Raw genomic sequence first — 24,012 nt, 5'->3', positions numbered from 1 at the left:
CCCCCCTCGGCGGTACCCCTTGTCAATACGATATGTTTATTAATATTTAATAAACATGTCCCGACATGCTCGCCGACCCCTCCCCCCCTTTCCCCTCACCAACTAGTCGCCCCCCTTCGCCCTCGAGTCCTCCCCGCCCCGCTTTCCCTTCGCCATCAAGTCCTTCCCGCCCCGCTCCCCCTCGCCCACAAGTCCCCCCCGCCCCGCTCCCCCCTCGGAGCTTTCGGGACAGAACTGTCAAAACATCTCCTACTCTGGTTCTTCAGATTACGAGTCTGGCACTCTACCATTAGACCACACTGCCGCCTTGATTCTTTCTACTATCTAAATTAATTAAAGAGTCCTTCCAACTTCCCACCCCTGAGTTCCGTTTAATTATAATCTCATTCATTTATTGTTACTAATTTTCGTGAAATTAGTTGGCGCTCATCTTTATTATTTAAATATCTATTAAATCTATTAATGTCGTAAATTAAAATTAAATTATGTGAGCTCTAACAATCATGGATCCGACAGCGTCAGGTGTGGGCTCTATTTACATAAAACTTATTTATTGAACAACTAAACTAATTATGTAAAATAGCTAAAAGAATGGGCCTTGTCTCAAAATAAATATAAACAAATAGACTTAGATTGCGAGAAATTCGATATTTTTTCTTTCTTATCTTTCATACACAGAGTGGACTTACAAAATGCGTTACTCGATATTTTACCTCTTCATTTTTTCTAGGAAAAGCTTTTTTCTAAGTCACGCGATGGAGGCGGAATTATCAGGGTTTCGATAAATCTGTCCGAACGTATTTCGCAATACCATTCTGTTATGACGTCTCACACTACAAAAGCGAGCGGCGATGTCCGGCTGCTAGAATTTATAAACAAACATGTCATAAGGTAAATGCCCCTATTTGTGACCATGTAAAATTCTGAGTTAATAAGAGAGGAAAATACTCTAAAGTGATTCAAATCAAGAAACAATTATACCAAACTCAAGTAATCATTTTTGTATCGAAAAACTTGTTTTACTTGAGTTTTAGACATAATCTAATAAATATCAAAAAAGAAATTGCTGACCGTGTAAATGTACGCATTAGTGACCGCATGATTTAATTTTGATTCTAATAATGACCGCCGTTTGTTCCAATTAATGACCAGTAACAATAGATTGAATGTTAGTTGCTAAACTTTGGAGTCGCAAAAAATCTTTTTGGTATATGTGTTGTGACGTTGCAGTTTCGCTGCATCGTGGCAGCGTTCCCGCCGCCGTCACAAGGCGCGGGTTTCGCGCCCGAGGACGGTCCAGGGAGGCGATTGCGAGATTTCCGGGGGCATAATTAGATCGCGTTCTGTTTTCTGATCCCTTTATTTTCTTATTTTGTATAATACGCGGCGCATCACCGAGACGAGACACCAATTTTTTCCGAGGAAATACGAGGGGCCGCGAGAGATGGAACGGGCCAGAAGGATCAAGGCGAGAAATCGATCGGCAAAAGCGGATCTTGGCGAAGCTCGCCGAGCACGAGGGGGCGCAGAAAGACACGCGCGCGGCGCGTGATGCAGCAGCTGGCGAACACGTAGAAAGCAGGGCCCCGGCGCCAGTGCAGAACGAGTTGCATCTGCTACCCTCCGCTGCAGACCGGGCTCCGGCTGGCCACCATCCCCGGACCGCGAAGGAAGAGCACGGAGGAATTAGCATCCCGACTGCTGCCAAAAAGGACCCTGAGCGATCGCCGCGCGAGCAAAGACTATTGGACGCCCCGCGGAATCCGCCCTGCGCAAAAATATGTCGCGAGCCCGCGAGCTCACCCCTAATTGGCCCGCGCTATCGCGCCGAAAGGCCGCAAATCGACTGCTGGTGAGGTTGCCTCGAGATCTTGTGTGTGTACGGCCACGACACCGCTTTCCGGGTCGCGCTCTCGCTTGAGTGTCAAACAAGTAGTGTTCCAATAATTAGCGTTATTCATCGACCCGGCGTTTACTGGGCGATCGGCAACAAGAGCGAGGGGCGCCGGGATGGTCTCGTGGCTGCAGGGATCGCGGATTAGGATCGCGGGCTCCCGGAGATTGCGGTAGAAACGCCGGCGATGGGTTTCGAGATCGCAAATACGCCATTTCTTGCGACCTTCGTGTTCGCGACCGCGTGTATTACCGCGTATTATTGTGCGGCCCAATTCGTGCTTTCGAGAATTAGACTTCGCGTCCGATATTTGTGTTAGATTCCTTTCTTGCGTTCGATTTAGTATTCGGCGTTTTCGTCTATTCTATGTAATCGCGTGCTACATTCCGCGTTATGCTGAGCGTTCTGGCATTTTATATCTTGCGTCATCTTGAGAATGTTTGCGAGCGTTATACCCTCGTAGTAAGGATCCTCCGATAATTCGCGTTAGGTTTAGGATTTCTTGGCGACAGAATTCTTTCGCGGCTGTGGAACTTGCATCCTTACGTGCCGAGCGTGGCGCAGCACATTGTACTTCGCGTTTATTAATCCTTGTCCCTAATTCTCTATTAAATTCTCCAACTCGGACTGTTCTTGCGAATCCTATTATTCGATTAAGAAAACTTTACTACTTATGTGTTTGCTTTATTATTTCGCGCTTATTTTTGTCACTTCGTAATCGAGCATACTTTGATCTCTCGTGCCATTATATGTAACTTTAGTTTATTATCTCACGCTTACTTCTCATGTTACGTTATTTAATTCAGTTAATTTAAACTCATCAATACCACATCTAATGTTTTTTCATGTTACGCTATCTAATTTGGTTAATTTAACCTCGTTAATATCATTTAATGACTGCGTTATGTAATGATCCGACTTTCATGTTACGTTATTTAATTTGGTTATTTCAACCTCATTAATATCATTTAATAACTTTCTAACTTCTACGATTCAATAATTCTTTTACTATTCGGTTTCATCGTATTTCAAAATTTTACCACCGACTGTTATCGTCTATGGCACACTTTTCCCAATGTGCAATAAACCTTGTTCTTAATTCTTATTATAAAATATTTGAATGCTTGATTTATGCGTCAGCTTATCGCGAAAATGGAGTAAATCATACGAATACGCTCTTCCGCTAGCACGACTACTTCTCGCACGCAATCACCAAACAACGCATCCGAACATAACTATCCTAACACGCACAATTTTCTAAGGCAATTAGCTCCTCACAAGCGGCCGATTAACGCGATTGACGTGCCAACGCATACGACATTCCACAAGAGCAATGTTTGGTAATTTGATACGCCAGGAACACGGGAGGCGCGAGACACAATCACGAACGCGGACATTACACGAAACGGACTTGCAGTAACGAATTTCGCCACGAATCTATCGCGATCTCCAGAGGCTCGCAATCGCGTCTTTATCTCAATTCCGCGGCCACAATACCATCCCGAGGCCCTTCGATCTCACTGTCGATCGCCATTCGATACGCGGTCTCAAGGGACCGTACGCGTCGCGATGTTACAACGTTTTTTACGGACGAGAGTGTGCACCGGAGGGCGGCGTCGTGGCTTTACATCGCGATAGTAATTACTGCGGGCAACCTCACCGATGTGATGTCTCCTCGTAGGGCTCCTCGCCGTCACCTCGTACGGAGGATCGTCGCAGCGTAACAGATTCTCCCGACTCGGGGTGGCTATCGCGTATCTTAAGAGGAACGTTCGGACTCGCCGACGGACGACCAGAGAGTGTCTCGCTAGATTCGCTCAATAGCGGAATTAATGCGGCACCCTCTTCCGCAGGGGCGTGCCGACCAATCGAGAGCAAGCTTGCAAGCTCGCGCGGTATCGTAACGCAGGATCGTCGCACGGGGATCCTTCGGGGGCGCGCAACGGTCCCTCGGCGGCGTAGCGATTCCTCGAATTTGTCCCTGGGCAGCGAACTGGACTTTGTTCTGGCCGGTGTGCCTCCAATTTGACCTCGGGGCGGTGGCCAGCCACGCCGTGGGCCGGTATTGCGTGGAGGTAATTTGCTGAGGCCGGGTTTTCCCCGGTACCTAAGGCCCCGCTATCGACGGCCTTGTCCATCGCTGCCTCATTTGCCGCACGCCTGCCGCGTTGCTCTCGCCGCCCGTGATCTATGTAGCTTCCGCTTTCGCCACCCTCCTCGGTCTTTGGTCCTCCCGGACCCCTCTCGTTATCGGTACTCCCGCAAAGATTCGCCGTGGTGTGGGTGAGGCGCTGCGCGCATTACAATTGATACATGAAAATAAAATAATAGTCAAAACGCGGAAATAATATCAATTTTTGGCCTCTGGAGATCTCGTTGTCGCCTCTCTGGCTCGTCCCGGGGCGCCAATTTCCGCGCCTTGTGACGGCGGCGGGGCGCTGCCACGAAGCGGCGGGCCGCAACGTCACAATATATATATATATATATATATATATATATATATATATATATATATAATGACACCCAGGCGAGGTAGGGACAACACATGTAGGAACAATATTGTGTAAATAAAACTAAGATTCAACGTCTAGAAAAAAAGATTTTGTAAAATAAAGTTTTATTAAGGGTTTACACCTGAGTAGAATTTTGAAAAAATCGATTTCTTTTTTGCATTTCTTGAAAATATGTAGTTTCAAAAATATTGTGTTAAAATATTATTAAGGAATTCGAAGAATTGTGGAAGTTACGGAGGTTTTACTGAAGCGGGGCGGAGCGGAGCGTAGCGGTATCGCGCTTTTTTCGCCGGTATCGCGAGATAGCTCTCTCCTCTCAGGACTTCGTGTTTTTCGAGAAGCCTCTCCTCAAGTCGTCATCGGTTTAACAATAAAAATTAGTTCTGCGAATGTTTATTATTTGTATCTCGACTTTATTATTTTCGCACGCTGATATTTATATTGTTTTGATATATTATTCTATCTACATTTCTTATAAACGTGTTTACATGTTTTTCAGTCTTTTGTTATTTGTTACTTTTCTATTATTTGAGATTTAAGTTCTTTCAGCGATTAAATATATGTGACGATGTAATCGCCACAAACCAATTATTCTGTAGCTTTGCAGTAGTGAACATTGTTGCGTTGTTTCGTAGTAAAATTTTTGTAAAACATGGAAAAAAAATACAAAAATTACCCTCCATTCAAAAGTTTCAAGGGAAAGGAGAAAGTCAACAGGAGCATATAAATGTCGATCAAAGAAAAGAAAACCTCCCAAGAATCAATATGAAATTGAAGCAGAAAATAATGAGTTGAGTACATCAGCGAAAAAATTGCGAGCCAGTCATGTGTTAGAGCCCAGTATAAACGATAACATTGGTTACGTAATTTTAAATTTTGCAACAATTTTTTTGTTTATAGCGAACATGTGAAGTGCAAAACATGTGGGAGTAATATTAGTTTTGCCATATCATTAACACGTGGTCTCGGTTTCAAAATGCAAATTTTGTGTCCTTCCTATGTGACTCAAAGCGTATCTTCGTGCCAGTATATATCAAATGCCTACGAAATAAATACGAGATTTATCTTCGCAATGCGGATGATAGGTATTGGATTAAGCGGAGCAAAAAAATTTTGTGGACTTATGGACCTTGCAAAGCCCATAGCTCAGTCCTCGTATGACACGGTTGTAAATCATATTTCAACTGCTTCAGAGGCTGTATTTTATTTAATTTCAAAAGAAAAAGTACAGGAAGAAAAAAAGTCACAGAAGCAAAAGAAAATCAGAAAAATGCGGGAATAACCGTGTCCGGGGATGGTGCGTGGCGCAAGCAAGGATTCGATTCTTTATATGGAGTTACAACAATTATTGAACATTATACTGGCAGAGTTCTTGATTTGTTTATAAGTTCCAAAACTTGCAAGGCATGTGAACAATGAATTGGACTGGAAGGAACAGCGATTATGAAGAGTTTCGAGAGCAGCATGCACCCAATTTCCAGGAAAAAATGGAGGAGATCTGACCATGTCTGATTTGATAAAATGAAATACAACGAGATCTGAAATTCAAGTAAAATCAGATCTGATTGGATACAATTTTATCTCGCCAGATCTGCATGGCCATATTTAATCACATGCAGCCAGATATGCTGAACTATAATCCGATCTCACCAGATCTGACCATTGCTGCCGTTCGATATTGAATCGCAGATCCAATCGGATCTCTTCCGATCTAATCGGACATTATCTGATTGCTTCAGATCTCCTGAAGTACGAGCAGACATTATGCCTCAGATCTTGTCGGATCTGAGCACACCTAGCCAGACATATCTTGATCTCACCAGATAAGACCAATCTTGGCTTACAAAGTTGTGTTGCTGATTCAATCAGATCTCTTCCGATCTTGCCGGATCTGAGCAGACCTAGTCAGACATATCTTGATCTCACCAGATAAGTCCAATCTTAGCTTACAAAGTTGTGTTGCTGATCCAATCAGATCTCTTCCGATCTTGCTGGATCTGAGCAGACCTAGTTAGACATATCTTGATCTCACCAGATAAGACCAATCTTGGCTTACAAAGTTGTGTTGCTGATTCAATCAGATCTTTTCCGATCTTGCCGGATCTGAGCAGATCTCGCCAGTATAAAACTTATAAAAATTTCGTTCTCAAATCGTCCATTATTAATTTTTACACTTAATGTTGGACATTATTATATCAAATATAATATTAACTTTGTAAAGGGAAAGCTTTTAAATGATTTTTGGTCAAAAAATCAATTAATTTTTATATTATATTAAAAACAGTTTTCTCAATTTTTTTGAAACATTAACATTATATAATAAATATAATCTCTGCCAATTTAATAATAATTGTTAATTTCAACACCATATTTAGAATTTATTATAAATATTCCATTAAAAAAGTACCGTGCAAAATTAATTAATAATAGATAAATATAAAAGATTAATGTGTATATGTATATATAAAACATAAATCTTTTAAATTATTTTGCAAACATACCTTATAATTTAAACTGATAAAATAATATAATTACATATAAACTTATATAGTCATATAAGATTATATATGATCAGATCATAATGTTGCATCTCAAAGTATCCGATAGATGGCATCCGACGGAATCTGATTCTCGTATTTAAAATTTGATGAACAGTGGTATAAGAACGGTATCAGACACGGCAGTGTCGTGCTAAGTTGCGCCAAGTTATTTAAATCGTGGAACGGCACAACTTTTGTATCGTAGAGTCCACTTTTATAATAAAGTGGCACATTTAAAAAATAACATTTGAAAACAACAATTTTCTGCAGTGGATGGACACCGGATCGGATCAGATCTACTCATGTCTGATTGGATCTGAGCAGATATAATAAATTATATTATTCTTGTTACATATCTGACTCTATCCTCTAGGATCGGATCAGATCTACTCATGTCTGATTGGATCTGATCAGATAGGGCCAATATTTTGATCAAACCAGGTCTGAGTGGATTGGATCTGATGAGATCTGTTCAAATCTCTCCCATTTTTTCCCGGGTTGTCAGATCAATCACACAGGGTCCTCTGGAAAGATGGAGGTAGAAGGAATGTGTCACATGTTTCAACGATCAAAAGAAAAATTCGGTGTCAAATACGTCAATTACATAGGCGATGGAGACTCCAAGACTTTTCCAGCAATAATTAATAGTAATCCTTATCCTAGCATAATAATAACAAAGAAAGAATGTATTGGACATGTACAGAAACGAATGGATACGAGACTTTGAAATTTGAAAAAAAAACCTCAGGACTTGGTGGAAAGAGCAAATTGACAGGGAAATTAGTCGATGAACTTACTCGTTATTATGGCTTTGCAATACGACGTAATTGCCACTCACTTGAAGTAATGAAAAATGCTGTTATGGCTACTTTTTATCATTTACAGTCAACTAACCAGAAGCTGCAACATGACTTGTGTCCGACAGGAAAAGATTCTTGGTGTAAATGGCAAAAAGCAAAAGCTTTGAATAAACTAGACAGTTTTCACCATGCACCCGCGCTTCATCCAGATGTTGTAAAAACTATCGAGCCAATATACAAGAATTTATCTTTAGACGAATTTCTAGAAAAATGCGTGGGAAGTTTTACACAGAACAATAACGAGAGCTTTAATAACGTCCTTTGGCGCATAGCACCCAAAATCACCCACAGCGGCTGCTGTATTATGAGAATTGCTTCTTACATAGCAGCCTGTACATTCAATGCAGGAAGCAAATCATATCTGCAAGTCATGGAATACTTGGGTATTAAAGTTGGACCAAATGCCAATAATTACTGTGAGGAGGCAGATGAAAATCGTCTTCATCAGGCCGAGATCCAAGCCGCGAATGCAACACGGGAAGGAAGAATTCGTCGTAAACAATTGCAAGCAGCTGATGCTGAGAACCTGCTTGAAATCGAAGGACTTTTATATGGCCCCGAAATTGCCGACTAAAGGTAAAATTAGAAAAAAAAGTTTTTTTTAACAATTTCATTATTAATTAACAAAAAAAAATTTTTTAAATTATTACTAATAATTTTAAATTAAAATGAAACTTTTGTTTTTTGCATTTTTTTTGTAAGACGAGCCATTTTCAAGTTATAGCATTATAAACAATTAATGATATTCAAATCTCTTCTCACAAACTTTAAACGCGTTTTTCTCGAAAATGGTTTTAAAAAACGGTGTTCACGATATCTCAAGAATGGATCGATAGATTTTTTTGAAATTTGGACACAATATTTTTGGATGCTTTGTCTAATTAGCTATGATCAGATTTTTATAAATTTTTTGTGACAAATGTTTGAAAAATGCATTGGTAACTTAGAAAAATAGATTAAAAATCGACTTCAAACTTCAAACAACTGCTATTTTTTTTTAATTTTTTGTAAATTTTTTTTGGCCCGTAGCTGTCTTATATATCACTAATTAGGAATTTAATGTTTATTTTTGTTCCAGATGACGTGACAACCCAAAATGGTAAACACCGAAAAAAACGGGGCTTACGCTGACGCCAATAAACTATATTTATTGTTAATAAATTTTAATTAAAAAATTCACAAACGTATTAGAATACATGCTCTTTTTAACAGAAAAAATTTTTTGAATAAAGCAATTATTTCCCGAGAAAAAAATTCCCAAAATATGGTCACTTTACTCAGGTGTAGCCCTTAAGCAAAAGCACATTCAGGTTGATAGGATAAGCAGTATTGCGTGTAGCGAGAGATGGCGCAGCAATCGAACAAAGACAGATGCCTCTCGTTAGACAAGGACAGATATAGATATATAACATAGGCTGGGTTCCACTTATCGATCACAACGCTCGCGAGCATCATTTCGTCCTTGTTTAACATTTGTCAAACAACAAGGATGAAATGATTCCACGAGCGTTGCGAGCGATAAGTGGAACGCACCCATAAAAAACAGGATTAGAAATGTTGACATTACCGACGTTGAGGAAGTTCGGCCTTCGCTATAGGATCCCCTTAAGTCCTGTTCGGAATAATTCCGTCCAACTATAAACCCGTGCTGATTGGGATATTAATAATAATAATATTAATAATATAATATAGAATGATGGAATGGTAAATAAGAAATCAATTAATTACGTTTTATGTAATTTTTTTATTTATAATTTTTGACATTTTTTGTTGAATTTTTTCCGGTTGTCTTCAGCCATGATGGATTTATTAATGTTTCGTAAATGAATGTACGTTCGCGTTCGTATGAGGCATAATAATGCTTTTTCCGGTATTATTATTGTACTCTCAATTTTTGCTTTAACTCTCTATCGTAGCTAAATTTCTAAAAATCCACGGCCCTTTTTTAAAAAAAGAACCATGATATTTTTGAAATTCGTCATTCATGACCCTAGTGACAGTCATTAACCTTTCAGACTGACACTACAAAGAGAAATAGCTTCTGCAATGTCTTCTGCAGACCAGCGAGTTTTTTTTGTTCAGGGTTCAGCAAAAGTTTAATTTGATCTAGACTGAATACTCTTCGAAGTAAATTTTGCATCTTGTCGCGCCATTTTCTTTCTGCCAACTTTGCACCTCTTCAACTGTTGACGAAGATTGCGATTTCTCTTCAACTGTTGGCGAAGATTGCGATTTTCCACAGTTAATGCATTCTTTAATGCAACGCAGTTAATGTCTGAACACGATGGCGTATCCTTCGCATTTGGCATCACTGAAACGGAAAATAAAAATAAAATACATAATGTTAAAATAAAAAATAATACTTTAATATTAAAAAATAATACTTTATGCGTACGAATAGAACCAGAAATACTGGTGGACATGGCAGCAAATGTTGATGCAACTGGTTCTATGCTGGAACTTATTTCGTTGAACTCGCCAATCATCTGGTCAGATGCTGAAAAATAATTGTAATAAGTCGTTATGTCATATATGTAATTGTTAAATAAACAATCTCCATTAAATTACTGGGAATTTTGCATAATAAATATACCTACCGAAGATATCAAGTGTTGACGTCATTGGATCTTCACAGGTCATTGTAGCTTTTGATATCTGGTCAGCCACTAAAATATTTATTGAAATATATATTTTCAACCCAAAGCTAAATATTTCTTAATTGCATACAGTGTATACAATATAACACACAGTTGAATTAACTAATAATAAACTTACAATTACTAATAAGAGCACTGATACGTGTGGACGTCTCTGCGGATGTTGCAATAACATTTACAACGGGGCTCAATTCACAGTCTTTATGAAGCATCTGCTGGAAGTCTGAAAAATAATTGTAATAATAAGGAAATAATAACATAATAATAGAAAAAAAGGAAGAGAAATTATTAAATATTAAATATTAATTGGAAAGTTACTCCTAATAGAAGCTAAGCAGAGAAAGATTTTCGCAGATAATGTTTATTATTTAGAATTCTTATATGAACGTAAAAAAGGTGTTCGCTGATATAATTTATTTATAAAAATTATTGAGTTTTCAAATCTAAATTTAATAACGACAAAACCTTTATTCATAAAAGAAGAGTCAATGTCACTTGTATGTTTACAACAAACATTAATGACATTAATTTTAATTCAAACTTAAAAACATTAGATATAAAAATAAATAATATTTCATTATTAAACTAATGTCAATAATATTTGTTATAAAAATATTTCATAATATTTGGCGTAATTTCAGCGTTATTCTTTGACAGATGTACCGCCCCAGTCAAACTCCCCGCCTGGCAGTGTCCTCGAATCGGATCACGCGGGAGTATTAACGGCGATCGGCCGCGAGGCCTCACGCCACTCTGACACGCTTGGCTCTAGAACACCGTGACCGCCGGGGCACAAAGCCCTCGGGGCACGCGCTCCGCCTAACCGAGTAAGTAAGGAAACGATGAAAGTAGTGGTATTTCACCGTATATTCGGTTCTGCTCGTTTTTCCCACCAGAGCACCGTTTGCTATCCGCGGATTACGTTTGACAATTTCATTTCGCTTTGACTGTCTTACTGTTCGGACGTTGTGCCTCGATATGGCTTGTGACGTTTTGATCTCACCGTTTGTTTTGGAACGCATAAGTATTGTAAGTTTTTAACTGATTTTTACAGTGTTAATTAATTTATTGTTTTTGACCAGCGCGATATTATGACGATTTTGTATAGTTTTTTATTGTTAAATGTATTATTTTGTCTTTTGTTTAGTTTTGCGTTTGTCTTGACGTTGTCAGGACACTACGTCAACGATGCATGTAAATTTGTTATGCGGATCGGTGTAACCTAAAGCACTTAATAAGGACCGGAATTCGGTCGAAACGTTGTGCAATTTGTTTTCAATTGGCCAGTTGGGTCGAAAATAAAACGACTTATTTTGAACTATTCGCTGGCGACGGAAATTGTTTTGTTTATTCATAATATTTGTTAGAATAGTACTACAAACTTTTTACCAGGAGGCTGTATTTTCACATATTTTAATATTGTATCAAAAACATTAAATTTGAAAAAATTAATTCATACAATTCAATAGAAAATTATCTTATGATAAAATCTTTATATACAAATTTTCCTTGTTTACTGTATAGACTTCCAAAAGCCATCGATCCATTATAAATAAATAAATAAATAAAATATATGGACATGCTGTTACAGATTATGAATATCTTAAATAAAATAATTACCATCATTCCCTGGAAATCCAAAGGGTATAGCATCTGGATTGAGAGGCCTAGAATTCCTTGGTGTTCCTGCTAACTCGTCTACGAAGGACACCTTCCTGTAGCATGACTCATTAAAATGAGCTGAGCACATACGAGCTGCATCAATAAATTCCATAATTAATTAATTATTAATTATTAATCGAAACGTGCATTAAAAACATGACATTATTGACAATTCTGAGGAGCTGTTGAACGCTAAAGTGATCAACTATACGAATCATAAAAAAGTGCCTCAATATTATAATTGTTACTAAATTAATGTTTCAGTAGTTAAAATTTTTGTAATTTTGCTCATAGTAATTTTACTTATGTTTGAGATGTATTTTAAGTAAATTTATGTCGAAAAATATACAAATATATAAACACATGAAATTCCGGTCCTACACGGATGAGCCACCTTAAGAACAATAAAATAATCTTGTAAGTAAATTGTATTAACATTAGTGTACATACCATTTTTCTCCTTAATTTCCCCTATTCTCCATCTACACGCCATTATCCACTTTTCACAGAGCTCCCTTTCTTTTGGAAAAGAAAAAAATCGGTAGTTCTTTTTTCCAGAACAGTTTGTGCACCCCTTCATGGCACACAGTTGCATTGTCACTAAATTTGTATAAAATTTCACTTCTAAACACTGAATCACAAACTAAAATTAATGTAAACACCCGGGAACCTAACCTCGTCACACACTACTTCGCTCTACATATACAGACACTACTCATACACATATAAATCAAATATGGCCGAAAGTTGAGACCTGCGCAGATTGTGACAAAAAATATACCAGGATAGGAACACATCTTGTTTTATTACATCATGCTAGCATCACCCGTGGAATAATAAAAGTATATAGCGCAGAATTTCGTACTAAAATCCCTATATAAGAGTCTGGCCATTGAAGCTATTTTGTAACAAAATGGCGTCTTGCATCTTATACAGAGACTTTAGCATCTAGAGTCAAGGACACTCAGAAACTATAGTCGCCAGCCTTAATCTAAAGAAGAAGAAGGAGAAAGGGGCTGTAATCGCATTCTAATTGGTTTCGCCATTTTGTTACAAAACATTGATTGAGCCAATACGTGTGAGTCTACTCAGTGACCAGACTCTTATATAGGGACTCTACTTCGTACGTCCGTTCAACGCAATGATTTGTGAATTAAGTACTATCTTGTCGATAATTTCCGTAAGGTTATCACTCTGATTACTGACGTAATTATCTGTCATGCGACAACATATGTGATCTTCGTCGGATGACTCATTTAATATTGCCTCAAAATTATTGTCTATTTCTATTTTTGCTCATTATCGTGAAAATTTTTCTTTATATTGAACACGTAGCGCAAAAACTTTAACTTGATTTGGAACGTTTACGTGCGAGACGTAGCTGAAGAATGGTCTGCTCGCCAATATACAGATCCATCATCCTTCCAACATAAGATGCTTATGCATTTATACTTATCGTACGACATATATTTGTTTATAAATTCAAACAGCCCGACATCGGCGCTTGCTTCTGTAATGCGCGACATCATAACCGAATAGCATTGCGAAATATGTCCCGTCACGCTCGCCGAAACTCCGATAAACTTTTTAGAAAAAAATGAAGAGGACACCGCAACGGTTAAATCATCCTCAAACGTTTCTTTCTAAATTTGTTTTTAGCAATTATTTATCTTGGATATTTTATCTTTAAACATCTTTAAACCGTCAGAACATCAGCGCTAGCTTTTGTAGTGCGAGACGCCATAACCGAATGGCATCGCGAAATACGTCCCGACAGGCTCACCGAAACCTTGATAAAAAAGCTCTTCTTAGAAAAAATGAAGAGGTAAAATATCGAGTAACAAATTTTGTTCCAACATCCACTCTGTGTATGAAATGTAAGAAAGAAAAAATATCAAGTGTCTCGCAATCTAAGTCTGTTTGTTTATATTAATGATTTATAAATTCCAGCAGCCGGACGGTGGCGCTAGCCTTTGTAATGTGATACGTTGTTATAAACATTTTATAAACATATCTTGACACGTTCGTCGAAACACTGATAATCTTCCCTCCCTCGTGTGACGTCAGCCCTCTCGCTCCCGAGTTCCTTGCTCCTCGCGCGGAGCTACTGAGTTATAACCGGCCTACTATACCTACTAATATACAAGTCGCAAAGCAAGCAGTCAATACATATTTGTTATAGTGATGCTAGAGTCGTCTGTATTACCAACAAAATTATTATTTTCTATATCTATCATTGTATAGACAAGGATAGTATCTACGTTGCACACACACATACGCACGAATTCGTACAAGAGTATTCCCCGACATAAGTTGCAGCGAATTCTACCCGGACGGTCAAACGCGAAATACTCGAAACGTCTACGTCTAACAACTAAACAATTAATGCAATCTCCCTACGGTCTACCGCGACAACGCTGGGGATCTTCTCTCCCTTCGAGACGCACGAACGGCCTCACCCGTAAACTCGACACACCGTGGGCCATTAATCCCGATAAAACGCACGGATAGCTAATTACAAATGGCACAAACTTAACCGGCAACGATAACTACGAGACTCTCTCACGCGCGAGAGCCCCTTCTCAAAACTACGGCACGGTTAAGCCAACGGCGATCATGAAATCCCACGCGACGAAATTGCCCGCAACAAAAATATACGCAACGAATACACTACACGAAACGGTAATTCTTCAGTTTAGCTACAGCAGCACAAAAAACGATGAACTTAGGTTCATTCGACGCGTTTTTGTACAAAACGAAAGAATCTGGCAGAAAAAAGTGTCGCTCTGCCCCGCGACGCGAGATATTAATCGTTAAAATTGACAGGAATCAGGTTATGATTCCTGTCATACCGACGACATGTAGCAACACTGAACGTGCCCTGCGGCCACATGCGCATGCTCAGTGGTCGCACGCGCATGTAAAACTGCGCCAATTTTAAATGAATCAATCGTGCAGAATAACCAAGCATCTCGATTCAAGCAGTTAGGTCTCACGCTGAGAGTTTCTTTAGTTTAATTATGCGTGGGAAGCATGCATGTGCTTTATAATTTCGCCGAAGGCCCCCCCTCGCACCCCCCGTGTGTGTGTGTGTGTGTGTGTGTGTGTGCTTCCCCCGCATAATTAAATTAAAGAAACTCCAAGCGTGAGACCTAATTGCTTGAATCGAGATGCTTGGTTATTCTGCACGATTTATCTGTTTAATGATTTTCGTTAAAGCAGGGCACACACACACGTGTGTATGTCTTGCTTTATAGAAGTTGTGATTTTCGTTAAAAAAAAAGCGTCATTTAATCTATTGTACATAAGTTAGATGACGCGCTTTAAAACTTGGTAAATATGTATAATAGCGGACCCAGCCCCAATGACCTTGACCTTGACATATGTTGTCAAGGTCACCCTCCTGAATGACCTTCGGAAGGTTTTAGCCGTCGCTCGTTACTCGTTAAAAAGTTATAAACAAAAAAAGTTTGGAAAATATAACAGCTATTTTGAGTATTGAAAAGTTCACGCATACACTTTCCACGCGAACCTAGGTCCACCCACACCCTCCCCTGCTTTCGGGGGATGTGCGGTAGCCCGTTTCTTGTTTACGTGTATACTGTTTATGCATACACAATATATATGTCAAAATAGTTCACGCATACACTTTCCACGCGAACTTAGGTCCACCCCCACCCTCCCCCTGCTTTCGGGGAATGTGCGGTAGCCCGTTCCTTGTTTACGTGTATACTGTTTATGCATACACAATATATATGTCGAAATAGTTCACGCATACACTTTCCACGCGAACCTAGGTCCACCCCCACCCTCCCCCGGCTTTCGGGGGATGTGCGGTAGCCCGTTCTTTGTTTACGTGTATACTGTTTATGCATACACAATATATATGTCGAAATAGTTCACGCATACACTTTCCACGCGAACCTAGGTCCACCCCCACCCTCCCCCTGCTTTCGGGGGATGTGCGGTAGCGACATATATATTGTGTGTGCATAAACAGTACACACGTAAGCGAGAAAGGGGCTAACGCACCTCCCCCGAAACCAGGGGCAGGGTGGGGGTGGACCTAGGTTCGCGTGGAAAGTGTATGCGTGAACTATTTCGACATATATATTGTGTATGCATAAACAGTATACACGTAAACAAGGAACGGGCTACCGCACATCCCCCGAAAGCAGGGGGAGGGTGGGTGTGGAACTAGGTTCGCGTGGAAAGTGTATGCGTGAACTATTTCGACATATATATTGTGTATGCATAAACAGTATACACGTAAACAAGGAACGGGCTACCGCACATCCCCCGAAAGCAGGGGGGAGGTGGGGGTGGACCTAGTTTTGCGTGGAAGTGTATGCGTGAACTATTTCGACATATATATTAGTTATTTATGCCTTTCAATACTCAAAATAGCTGCTATATTTCACTTTGCATGCGCGTGCGATCACTGAGCATGCGCATGTGGCCGCAGGGCATGGTCGTAGTCGCTGCATCTCGTCGGTATGACAGGAATTATAACCTGATTCCTGTCAACTTTAACGATTAATATCTCGCGTCGCGGAGCAGAGCGACACTTTTTTCTGCCAGATTTTTTTGTTTCGTGCAAAAACGCGTCGAATGAACCTAAGTTCATCGTTTTTTGTGCTGCTGTAGCTAAACTGAAGAATTACCCACGAAACAAAATCACCCGCAACGAAATTACGCAAAACGAAATCACACGAAACGAAACCACAAGTACGCTGACTGTCGGCGGCCGTACGTTCGCATCCCCAAGACGGGCACTCGCGATCACTTTGTCGCGCGGGCCCTCCCGCGGTATGGCACTCGGTATTCTTCAATTATGGCTGATTTTATACATTACCGCGGCACAACGCAACTCCCGGGAAGGCCTAGGTATTACCGCGATCTTACTTCGAGGCAGGCTGAGCAGTGACCTTACAAATTCTTCCTGTTCCTGCAGCTCGTCGCTCGGCTCGCAGGGCTGGATGTTGCCGGGATGGCGGCTTGCACGACAGTGGCGTTTTCTCGGTCCGGCGGGACCACGCTGGGCCTGCGCGCGCCGGTTTCTCTAGCCTGGTCGGTGCTGCGCCCTGGCCTGCCAGCGATCCCTCTAGGCGACCGCCGCGCCGCACTAGGGCACCTTTTGTCACTTCTCCCATCCGCCGGCGGTAGGTTTAAAGTCCGCCTACGTGAGACCGGCTGTCCAGGCCGCGACTCATCGTCCGGTTCCTCGACGGCTAGGCTGGCCGGGCTTTGGCTCGTCGACCGGGGGCGGTACACCGGAGGTGGCCCCGTTCCTTGACGGGGACCTTCATCTGGGCGTCCCCTTCTTCGGGTCCTTCGTACTCGGGCTGCAGTGCTTTCATGCCGCCGGTGACGCCTTGACAAGCCAGCTGATTTTCCGACTGTGGGCTCTAGCGTGACCCGCCCGTCGACCGTCTGCCCTCGGAAGCCCTTGGTTGTCCAGCCGTAAGTCCCTCGATGCGACATACGCCGTTACAATTCCGTGACCCTGGTTATCTGCGCCGCACTCCCTCGACCTGTAACGCTCGCAAGAGATCTTAATCCTAACTTAAATGTTCGCTCTCCGCCCGCCTCGGGCGGAGGCACCATCCCTGACGCCTCCCTCGGCCGAGCTCCTATCTGGGGTGAGGGACGTGACATTTGTCACGTCACAACTCCCCGCTCCCAGACGAGTGCCGAGGGGGACGTCGGCCCCGGTCAGCCGGTAGCCACCCCTCAAGCCTTCGGGAGTTTACCCCATTTTAACGTGACCATTTTCCTCATGAGACCTTACTTTCCCGGTGACGGCTTCGCCCCGTCCGGCCCCGATCAGTCAATGCGTCTCCTTTTCCAACGTTACTCACTGAATCTCCGAATTACTTCCCAATCTTTTCCAAAAATTCTACCCGGATTTGTCCAAACTCCCCTGCCGGACTACCGTTTACCGAATTTTCCTTACGGGTCGGGGACAGGAAGGTAGTACGGTTTCACATCCTTGACATGCACTTTCCCTACGGTTGACCCGTCCAGCTGTGTCAACTCGTACACCACCGGAGAGATTACCCGTTTTACTCGTAAGGGTCCCTGGAATTTTGGCGCCAGTTTTCCCGCGATATTCTGCGCGGCTGACGAAAGTACGTGCTGCCGTTTTAATACTAAGTCCCCGACTAGGAATCTCCGCGGTCGCCTACGCAGATTATAATGCGCGGCCTGCCTCTGGTTCACCTGGTCCATATTCTCCGCCACCCATTCTCGAACGGCCCTCAGTTCGATCATCCGCTGGGACCACTCCGCCGGGTCCCGCGGCTCCACCTGAGTCACGTCCTCCCCATGGTCACGCAACAAGTTCGGCGGCACTAACTCGCGTCCCAAATTCACGAACGCCGGGAAGCTCTCAACGACGAATGCGACGCAGTATTATAAGCGAAACGAAACTGTGGGAGGTATTTATCCCACTCCCAATGATTCCTCTCAATAAACGACACGATTATAGTTTTTAGGGTCCGATTGACCCTCTTCACGGGGTTGGCCTGCCGATGGTACGGCGGCACCGTGGCATGCGTGATGCCATGCTCCTCAGCGAAACCCTTCATCACGCGATTCACGAACTCTGTTCCGTTGTCTGTGAGGAGGATCTTTGGCGTACCCCACCGCGACACGATAAGATCTTTCAACGCCTCCTTAATTTTCGGGCCGGTAGCCGCTCGCAATGGCTTCAACTCGATCCATCTAGTGAATAAATTTTGGATCACCAGAAGGTACTGGTAGCCGGCCTTGCTGCAAAGCAAGGGCCCTACTATGTCCGCGGCAATCAAAGTCCACGGCCCTTCTATAACGCGGCGGCCCATCCACCCCGCGGGACTAGCTTGCTCGACCTTCGTCCTTTGACATGTGTCGCACGTCCGAATGTACCGAGTGACCTCGCGAAACATATTTAGCCAATAGTACGACACGGCGAGACGCTGATAGGTCTTTTTGACTTCTAAATAACCGGTCTGCGGCGCGTCGTGGGATTCGCGAAGGGCCTCGGCGCGTAATTTTCTCGGCAATACCAGCTTCCACCGGTCCAAATTTTCGACTATGTCCGAAATAACCGGGCGCGGTCGCAAAAAGTATAACTGTCGATCAACTATTTTCCAGTGAGCAAACCGCTTCGGGTTAGTCGCTACCTCCCTATACCGCCTACGATACCACTCGTCACTCGTACCCTCACACTCCTCGATCTCGATCGCGGCGTTTGCTCTTCCGCCATCCGCGCCTTCGTACATCCGCGACAAGGCATCGGGCACGTGGTGTAGGGCTCCCTTGCGGTACTCCACGGTGTAATCATACTCTAATAATTCTAACGCCCATCGGGCCAAACGACCCGTGGGGTTTTTGAAGTTGTGGAGCCACCGCAAGCTGCTATGATCCGTAACTACGGTGAACTTGTAACCCTCTAAATACGGCCTAAACTTCTGAATGGCCCACACCACGGCCAGGCACTCTTGTTCAGTCACCGAGTACCGCTTTTCCGGATCCGACAATACGCGACTGGCATAGGCTATTACGCGTTCTTCCTTTTCTAAGTTCTGAGTCAAGACCGCCCCCAACCCAACCGAGCTCGCGTCAGTTTGTAACACGAAAGGCTCTTTAAAATCCGGGCATGCCAGGACGGGGGCCGCCGTTAAGCTATTCCTAATGCTATTGAATACATGAACTTGTTCATTCCTTCACTCCCAGCGCCTGCCTTTTCTCAAAAGGCAAGTCAAGGGCTCACTTAGCGTCGCGAAATCCGGTATAAATTTCCAATACCACGATGACATCTCGAGAAACCTACGTAATTGTCTCAATGTTTGGGGCGCCGGGTACTCCTGCACGGGGCGCGTCTTTTCTGGGTCCACTGATACGCCTCCCGCCTCCACCACGAAGCCTAAATACTTAACCTGAGATTTACAGAACTCGCATTTATCCATATTAATCGTTAATCCCGCAGCTCTAATCTTATCTAGCACTCGTTTCAGCCATTCGAGGTGTTCCTCGAAAGTTTCCGTCGCGATAATTATGTTGTCCAAGTACGCGAAAACGAAAGGCTCCATTTCCGATCCTATTAAACTATCTAATAGTTGTTGGAACGTCGCGGGGGCACCCGTTAATCCGTATGGCATTCGGACGAAATGATACAAGCCTTTTCCCGGGACGCTAAACGCGGTAATCTCTCGGTTATCTTTACTTAACGGAATCTGAAAAGAAGCCTGGCTGAGATTGATTGTAGAAATATATTTTGCCGAACGTAACTTATTGAGTATCCCGTCCATTGGTGGAATCGGGTACGCGTCCTTTTTAGATATCTTATTGACTCCGCGGAAATCCAAGCAAAACCGGTACTTGCCATTCAACTTCTTTACCATCACAATTGGGTTTGACCATTGATTTGCGGACAGTTCAATTATTCCGGCTGCTAACATTTTATCTACCTCCACGCGAATTGCTTCTTGCACCATTGGCGAGACTAAATAGCAACGTTGCTTTAGCGGCGGATGGTCTCTTACTTCTATTTTATGTTCAGTTAGATTGGTCAGACCGGGGTCTCCCGACGGTGCTACTATTTCCCGTAAAAAATTTTTTAGATGTTTTTTCTGCTTTGGTTAGCTGCGCGAGCCCACAAACGCGGGGGTCTGTTTCCTTCGACTGAAACTGGTAGCGAGCGCAAGGCCTATCCGCGAAATGCCATTCCCCTTTTCCGAAGTCTAGCGTGATACCAAACTTCGTCAGGAAATCCGTCCCCACGATACACGGCACGGCCAAATCCGGCAATATCCCTACCGAGATTTTCCGACTCCGGTCCTTTAGATGGATGGAGAGCGAGGCTTCTCTCTGAATCGGGGCTATTTGTCCGTTTGCTATTTGGATAGTTGCGCCCCCCTCTTGCGTGGTTGGGACTCTTAGACTTTTTACTATATGCATCCCCTCGCGACCAAGAAGCGTCATGTTCGACCCCGAGTCCACCAACGCTAACAAGGGCCGGCCGCCTATCCGGATTGTAATATACTTCAGCGGGGGAAATTCGTCGGTATCGAGCGTCACGTACGAGAGTTTTTTTTCAGAGGTATTCGCGGTTCGGGCCTCGTTTTTGATAGTTAAGGGCGTAGGGACCCGTCCTACTGACCCCCTTCCGCGTTTCCCGAACACCTAGGACATGTCCGCGTCATAAACCCCGGGTTCCCGCACCGGTAGCAATGCTGCCGTCGAGCCGCCCTGCAGGTCCTAGCCCGGTGGCCCGTCTGATCGCAGTTCCAACATTTTAAGTTGGAATCATCGGGAACCGATCTCGGCGCGGCGGCGTCGGTGGCCACTGCGGCGCTCCAAGCCTCTCTCCCGCTCGGGTCTCCCTGAGCCACGGCCTCCCCCGCGGCAACGGGGATCGCGGATTCCCCTTCGGCGCGTGGTACGCTAAGTCCAGAAAAAGTGACTGTTCCGGTAACAAGGGGGATCTATACATCTTGTCCGCAAGGAGGGTTCGTTCCGTCCGCGTAGCCATATCCTCCAACGTGTGAAAATCGCTAAACTCCCACCGACGGATTGCGAGCTGTAGCCGCGGTAGTAAGTTACGGTGGGCTTGTGTGAGCTGCTCCGGGAAGGACCACGGAGGGCTCATTCGCGTGAACAGGGACTGTAAGCAGGTTAAATATTTGACCGCCGGCTAGTGTTCTCCCTGCGTTCTTCGCTGTATCTCTTCCCGAAGGGTTGTTAAATAGTCTGGATCGCCGAATCGACTTTGCCATGCGTGCTCGAAATCCCGCCAATCCCGCCAATTTTCGCTTTCTAATCTCACCCAATATAACGCGGTACCCGAAAGGAATAGTGGCAAGCACTTAAATAGTTCGGCGTCATCTACATGAACAATGGAGCGAGCCTCCTTAATCCGTAACAAAAATGCTTCCGCGTCGCTACCGCGTTGTCCGGAAAAGTGGAGATTCCATTTTCTCATTATATTATAAGTCTCGGCCGCGGATCCGCGCGTAATTTCCCTATCGGTAAGGCGCGGCGGGTATGTCCTCTGATAAGTGTTCCCCCATGTCTTGTGGGAGTCCGGCGGAAAATTGTACGCCCCCAAATTCACGAAGGGGTCCACCTTTCCCGTCGCCGTGTCCTTCGGGGTCGCCCCTTGTAGACTAGCGGTCTGTATTTTGATGGCGGGCGGGGGTGGGGGTGGAGTCGGTTGGTCGTTCATCTTTTCCCGAATCGACTTTTCCTTAAATCTAGCTAAACGCGCGCGTAAAGTTGGCAGAATTCCGGCCGTGTCCAACCCCCGATCTTCTAAATGTTGAACCGCTTGTTTTTTCGTTAGGCGGTTGATCCACCGGAGAGGCGATTCAAGCAAGTCGTCCTTCCGCATAAAAGTCCTTTTTGCCTCCCCTTATGACGCCCACCGAACACGAAATCAAAGACAAACGCAAAGTTTTTTTTCTTTCCCGATACTCGAAATGACCAAGTACGCTATTACTCTCCAAAGCTTGTTATTCGGACGAAGAAATATGCCAGTCGCAATATTATCGAACGGTATTTACTTTCGCGAACTCAACCGAAATTGAATCAACACAGCCCCCGAAACCGTAAACAGGCAGGAATTCGGCACAAGAAACGACGGAAAAATTCAAGTTTCCAAATACCGGCCGCACGCGAATTAAAACAAAGTCCAGCGAAGCGGCCTTCACTCGGCACCACGTACCGCAATCATGGCACCAAAACTCCAAGGCCACAAAATAATAATTCGAAAATCCGTTTAAACATATAATTAACACAAGAGAATCACATAGGAAATCATAGGGAAACACATAAACATAATGATAGCACAAAATAAATTCACTTGCGCACGCTCTCTCTCCCGATTTTTGTTGAATGGTATTAAATTTTCGGGCGAGAGGCCCCACGTTAGGCGCCATAATTTGTGACGACGACGACGATGTCCTCACGGTCTCGCCGGCCGTGGAGGAGCGCGCCGTCGTTTTCTTCACTAGATCTCCTTAAAATTCGCGATATTCCTCTCCGAAACTCCGATGGTAGCTCGACTGAGTATTTTTAAGATGTAATGTTGGGCGCCAGGTGCGATTCCTCGCACCACGATACACGAGATCGCAGTATTCTCAGGCGTGGGCTTCTTTGATTAACCGCGGTTGGAATAGGAGAGGGAGCGTAGCGCAATCATCACACGCAAATAACAAAAAACATAAAATTATATTTTAGTTAAGGCAGATAACATGTGGAGGATAACGTGTTCCACGGCAAACCAGCAGAATTCGAGTACGCGCCACGTGTCACCCCACGAGCGCGATACTCATTCCATCGCTGAACTGCACGGCAATCCCGATCGAATTCGTACAAGAGTATTCCCCGACATAAGTTGCAGCGAATTCTACCCGACCGGTCAAACGCGAAATACTCGAAACGTCTACGTCTAACAATTAAACAATTAACGGAATATTTTTACGGTCTACCGCGACAACGCTAGGGATCTTCTCTCCCCTCGAGACGCACAAACGGCCTCACCCGTAAACTCGACACAACCGTGGGCCATTAATCCCGATGAAACGCACGGATAGCTAATTACAAATGGCACAAACTTAACCGGCAACGATAACTACGAGACCCTCTCATGCGCGAGAGCCCCTTCTCAAAACTACGGCACGGTTTAACCAACGGCGATCATGAAATTCCACGCGACGAAATTGCCCGCAACGAAAGTACACGCAACGAAATTACACGAAACAAAATCACCCGCAACGAAATTACGCGAAACAAAATCACACGAAACGGAACCACAAGTACGCTGACTGTCAGCGGCCGTACGTTCGCATCCCCGAGACGGGCACTCGCAATCACTTTGTCGCGCGGGCCCTCCCGCGGTAT

General features: G+C 43.5%; 3 protein-coding genes and 1 pseudogene across 4 annotated transcripts in view; 1 reads left to right on the top strand and 3 right to left on the bottom strand.

The window, feature by feature from the left end:
- The window catches only part of LOC143901664 (uncharacterized), a 202,359-nt gene that overhangs the window by 127,509 nt on the left and 50,838 nt on the right, over positions 1 to 24,012 (bottom strand). The window lies entirely within an intron of this gene.
- The window catches only part of LOC143901586 (uncharacterized), a 70,327-nt gene that overhangs the window by 35,836 nt on the left and 10,479 nt on the right, over positions 1 to 24,012 (bottom strand). The gene's annotated exons all lie outside the window — the stretch shown is intronic.
- LOC143901587 (uncharacterized) lies at positions 7,480 to 8,381 on the top strand (annotated as a pseudogene).
- Positions 9,578 to 14,027, bottom strand: LOC143901659 (uncharacterized). Of its 2 annotated transcripts, none has more exons than XM_077414085.1 (6): positions 12,577 to 14,027; positions 12,085 to 12,219; positions 10,583 to 10,687; positions 10,405 to 10,473; positions 10,203 to 10,304; positions 9,578 to 10,118 (listed from the first exon to the last, which is right to left on the bottom strand). In XM_077414085.1, the coding sequence occupies exons 1-6, from the start codon at positions 12,719 to 12,721 to the stop codon at positions 9,904 to 9,906; spliced, it is 771 nt and encodes a 256-aa protein (XP_077270211.1). In that variant the 5' UTR covers positions 12,722 to 14,027; the 3' UTR covers positions 9,578 to 9,903. The 2 variants fall into 2 exon arrangements, with proteins under 2 accessions (XP_077270211.1, XP_077270212.1); XM_077414086.1 differs by having other exon boundaries at positions 10,028 to 10,118; positions 10,192 to 10,304.

The sequence above is a fragment of the Temnothorax americanus genome, unplaced genomic scaffold (genome assembly GCF_048541705.1).
Source record: "Temnothorax americanus isolate GAGA-0224 unplaced genomic scaffold, ASM4854170v1 Scaffold35, whole genome shotgun sequence".
Classification (NCBI taxonomy): Eukaryota; Metazoa; Arthropoda; class Insecta; order Hymenoptera; family Formicidae; genus Temnothorax; species Temnothorax americanus.
The sequence above is the reverse complement of the archived record's forward strand: the minus strand, read 5'-3'. Positions and strand labels throughout refer to the sequence as shown.